A 5,064-nucleotide genomic window follows, 5' to 3' on the forward strand; every position below is an offset into this window, starting at 1 on the left:
ATGTTAGTCGTTTAGTTGATTCGAAAATAGTTTTCTTCTTGCGTTATTAATGTTTTGGATACTGATTATCCGAATCGGAATATGTTGTAGGTAAATTTAACATTATTTTGGAAGTGTTTGAAAAGAAAGTGTCAAACGAATGATTGAAATGATTGATGTTAAAAAGGAGGAACAGGAAACGCTGTTTCAGATCTTTAAAACTTTTTCACGTCGATGTAACGCAACGTGTCGGTGAAGTCTGCGTAAAAAAAGTATAAAGTATGTAAACGAGAAAAATCTATTTATTAAACAGGCGAAATACGTTTGAATATTTGGAGTGATGTTTTTTCTTGATTCGTTTAAAAAAATTAATGCTATGGAGTAATTATTGTAGCGCACGTGTACATGATTATGTTGTATCCTTGTTTAAACTTTGCCTATGAATAAGAATATACCATATCAAAATGAGAAATTAGATTCCCTTTTTTTTCATTTGATTAATTCTACGTTATGTCTAAAAATAGATAAGGAAACAATGAGCATACACGAAGCCCTTTCCACAATTTTATTTCCCGTCGAATACTATAATATTTCACTAATAGTAACGTCCAGTAAATAATATGAATTAAAGTAATAAATTATTAAGGGCAACCAAGCATATATCACTATGTACATATAAATATTACACATTTCACTAATCTGCGTTCTACTATAAAACGCTATCGACAATAGCGTTGAATGCCAATATAAGAAAGACTCGCTTGCATTTCCATATTTTTTCTTCTCTCAAATCTTTGCACTTCCAGTTTTTAAGTCGCTCGGGAGACATATTGTCAAGGGAGTAACTTTCGCGAACCCGTTGTCCGTTTCAACGTCTACCTACAAAACGCTTTTAGTCGCTCTATCACGATTATACAAACGTATGTGCGTTTAACAAGAGACACTTAACTATTAGATCGATCAAACAACACCGATGCTCGTATGGAGCTTTCTATTAAAAGATTTCAATCTTAAACGTTCAAAGTAGCAACGAGTATTTACTATTCCGGTGCATTTAAAACATCTGCGGATCTTCCGTTAATCGCTTCGTGAATTACAAACAACCGTATGGAAGATTTTTGGTCATGTTTCTTTTTTCTGTGGAAAACACGAACAGTATTATATCTATATATATATAGATATAGATATATATATATAGATATCAATTAAACGCACTTGAACGTAACATGTTAGCTGCGCTCTTCATAATCATTTAGGAGATCGATATGAAGAAAGATCATTTCATGATCGACGCTGTACTACAAAATCTGTGTTCAACACCTTACAAACGATCCTAAATAAACCATATTAAGTACTTAACATTTAATGTATTGTAATGGAGAAAAACATGTTGTGCATGCATATACGTGTATATCAGTAGAACATGATACACATTAGATCATTGGAAACTCTGACCTTTTCTGATTAAGAAGAACTACTAATAATGAAAAAGCGGACAGAACATGGAAGCGATTACGAAAGTACTACTACATATATGTACACGTATTGCAGCGCTTTCTGCCTTGACGATAAAAGCGATTTACCGGTTGATAAACTTATAGACTTACTTTGTATTTTTTTTTTTCTTTTGTTATTTTTGTATAAACAAATCAATAGCACTTTTTTAGGCATTCTTCACATACAGATAACATCCATTCTATATGCACTCGTAAATAAATTTAACAGAGACTGAATATTAATAGGAGTATTAGGTCGCTCAATCACCACCCGCTGAAATCATGCTACAGTATGTCGTTCACTTCTAAACCGAGATCTGGCTGAGTCATGTTGTTCGTCGTGAACTCGAATGGTTCCACATCCTTCATCTCGTCCTCAATTTTCACCGCGTTACTGCTTATATCCTCTGGAACCACCGCGTTGTTGCAAACTTGGTTCGCTGTGTTCATCGCATCCTCTGTTTTTATATCCTGCTTCATCATGAACGCTTGCTTCTTTGTCTTCGTCTCACGTTTTGTGTCAGTTCTCTCCCTCTCGTACATGAACGTCTTCCGTTTCCTTCTCATCGGTTTGCACACTTTCTTGTACAACACATTCATTTCTTTTATTCTGCTTGTTGGTATCGTCCAATCCATTTCCTTGGATGTTGTATCAGAATTGCGTGTAGGATCCATTGTACTTTCGTACTCGGGGATTTCCAGTCCCAATTTTTTCATGACGCTGATCATTATTTCATCGACGTTGCCATTGATTATTAAATCTGCTTTTTTGTCCTAAAACGATATCCTTTGTTTTTGAATTATGCTAATTATTAAGTGACCGAATATACTGACCATAATATGCTATAATAATTTACAGAAGTATGTCCTTAAATTATCAATATAATCATTATTAGAAGTCTAGAGGAAAAATTTGTTCAGTTTGAAAATAAAAAAAAATTGTCTTACATGTTTTGTAGGTTGTAGATTACATATAACAAGACGACCTCCGTATTTTTTGGTATATAGAGGTAAATTACCACTCGGGATAATTTGTAGTGTCGTCCCAAGACATATACTTAAATCCGCGACACTGTAAACGTATATTCTTTATTCAACATTTTTGATAATAATAAAATTGTCGAACAAAATAATTGTCGTAAATAATTGTCAACTAAAACCTGAGATATCAACATAGGATTTAGCAGATCAATGAATCGTTTCCCAAATCTTTCTAATATGTACATCAACACCCATTAGACAGCCTTCCTTTTATATGTTTGAAAAGCATACCAAATTTTTTACATTAAATTATATTACAACGTGTGTTCACTTTATTAAAATATTATTATTTTATCATCTGCTTCATAAATTTTGCTCAATGTTTCAAGATTTACATTTTCATATGTCGCGACAGGAAAAAAAATTAATGTCTAGTATATTCAAAAATCATTATTAATTTACCTAGAATGCAAGTCAGATAATGTTAGATCACTGTCTGGTAAGTTGTGTTCCCAATCGAGGATGGTGTCATGCATACGTCCACGACACGGACGACCACCAATCTGTTCAGATCTACACACGGTGTCGAGAGACTTTTTTCCTACGCTTTTAGTCGCAAAATTCCGAATAAATTGCCTAGATGAATATTACAAATGAAGATAATACTTTGATTTATTTCATATACAAGTTCATTTTTAGTAACGGGATACAAACCTTCCACATTTATCACACTGTTCAGTAAACATATTGCCATGTAATTCTGCAAGATACTGTCTCTGTACTCCAGAACGTAGATGCAAGCCATCAATGTTCTGACTTATAATAAACTTAACTTTTTCTAAAGAAAAAATAATATTGGTAAAATGTAATACTAAACTCCAATATATAGTTGCTTTCTAACTTCATAATTGTACTCACTAGCATCTACTAGCTTTTTCAACGCCATATGTGTCTTTGTAGGAATTGCTTCGTCAAAGGAAATGTTCATTGTGGGTTTTAAACCTTTCTGTTCTAATGTCCATACTCCATTTGTACCTCTAACAGATCATACATAGTGTATGCAAATGATTAAAGGAATACAACTAATGCTGACATACATATAAATTATAAAAAATTAAATCATAATTATTATTAAACATTAATTATTAGTAAACCTTAATTTTAATTAAATAATTATTTATTTGGAATATTAATTCCAAATTTTTCTGCAAAATAAAATAATATATTTTTTTTTTACTCAAGTACATTTCATCTGTTCTATAAAATTCTTGTCAATTTCGTGGTTTCTACTCGATTTCATGTATTAATCAGCATTTTGGGATAGATCACGGTCACCATTGTCGCGCGCAACAATGGTGGACGCGTCGATCAAAAGGAATTTCAGCCGTTTCTTCGCGGCTCCGTTATTCCCGCTCGATTAATTTAAAAGAATTGGCCAGTGGCGCTTTCGAACGCATAACAGATCGGAATTGCGGGACGATCGGGTTTGTAGGGGAGGGGATGGAAGTAGATAGAAGTAGGGTGGGGATTCGAGCGAAAAATTACAAATGATAATCACCGAAAATCCGGAATGCCCGCAGCAGTGCTGATGCCGGCACCGGTGTGAACGACGACGTGTCGTGCCGCCTGTATCCAATCGGCTAGAAGGCCACATTTCAGTCGCAACGCCTCGATGCTGTCGTATCTCTATAAAAAAAAAAGTTTCACACATCAGGCGGCGGACGATTAAAAATCGTCGCGGATGGCCGACTCCCGCCAAATGAGCCGTCGGGAATAACGCTTTTTACCTCTTCCAACCCAAGCACTCCTTTGTTTTCGTACTGTGAGAGCCCGTCCGCGTAGCTGCATGACATTTTGCTCGCGCGATCGTTCGAAAATTTCGATCCGAAACCCGTCTACGACGCTAACAATGGCCCGATCGTGTTTTTTATAACACAGAAATTGGCATTTCGTGCACTATATTACTGAGTTCCCATGTGTCGGACGACACGTAAACAATTTGTAAGTTAATGACCGCGTGCTGTTATGTTTATACGCTACGAATGACGATAAGTGATAGGAAACTCGAGATCCACCGAGAACGCATTCTGTTTTATAGACTGCACTGCATGCAATGAAATGGCACTTGAACAGAAAGAAGATAATAAACGTGCAGCGCTTGCGCAGTACGCGCCCCAGGGAGAGATGGCTATAGCGTTGCAGACGCTTGAGTTTCTCGCGTGCATTCAATTCATGCCGCGAACACTCAGCGCCACCCGCAGCTACTGTGCACGACTAAACATACTTCGCGGCAATATTTGAAAGGGTTATCGTTTGCTAATGAATTGTGCTGTAAAGCGCGCGTTTTTGTTCTTCTTACCGCCTTTCCTGTTACTATCGATTCGCCATGTAAAGCTTGAAGCAGTACTTTGTGTCTGTGTTTTCGTTCGTTTCTTTGCATATAAGGCCATCTATCATGAATTAATATATTAACAAAAATTCAAATTTATGCTATATCAGTTTAAACGAGATATTTATGAAACTTTTGTAGATTTTAAGGTAGCATTATAATTGTTTAGAGGTAACTTTAAAAATATCATATTTTTGTTGGTTAAAATTTATAAGAAAT

General features: G+C 35.3%; 1 protein-coding gene across 2 annotated transcripts; it reads right to left on the reverse strand.

The window, feature by feature from the left end:
• Positions 1–1,218: 1,218 nt before the first annotated feature.
• On the reverse strand, positions 1,219–4,575 carry Sirt6 (sirtuin 6). 2 transcript variants are annotated; one of them, XM_017896922.1, is made up of 7 exons: positions 4,244–4,575; positions 4,015–4,142; positions 3,375–3,493; positions 3,171–3,294; positions 2,919–3,092; positions 2,424–2,547; positions 1,219–2,249 (listed from the first exon to the last, which is right to left on the reverse strand). In XM_017896922.1, exons 1-7 carry the CDS (start codon positions 4,307–4,309, stop codon positions 1,761–1,763), a joined length of 1,224 nt encoding a protein of 407 aa, XP_017752411.1. In that variant the 5' UTR covers positions 4,310–4,575; the 3' UTR covers positions 1,219–1,760. The 2 variants fall into 2 exon arrangements, with proteins under 2 accessions (XP_017752411.1, XP_017752412.1); XM_017896923.1 differs by lacking the exons at positions 4,015–4,142; positions 4,244–4,575 and adding an exon at positions 3,702–3,971.
• Positions 4,576–5,064: the final 489 nt, after the last annotated feature.

The sequence above is a fragment of the Eufriesea mexicana genome, unplaced genomic scaffold, assembly GCF_001483705.2.
Source record: "Eufriesea mexicana isolate 0111107269 unplaced genomic scaffold, ASM148370v2 scaffold395, whole genome shotgun sequence".
In the NCBI taxonomy this organism is placed as follows: Eukaryota; Metazoa; Arthropoda; class Insecta; order Hymenoptera; family Apidae; genus Eufriesea; species Eufriesea mexicana.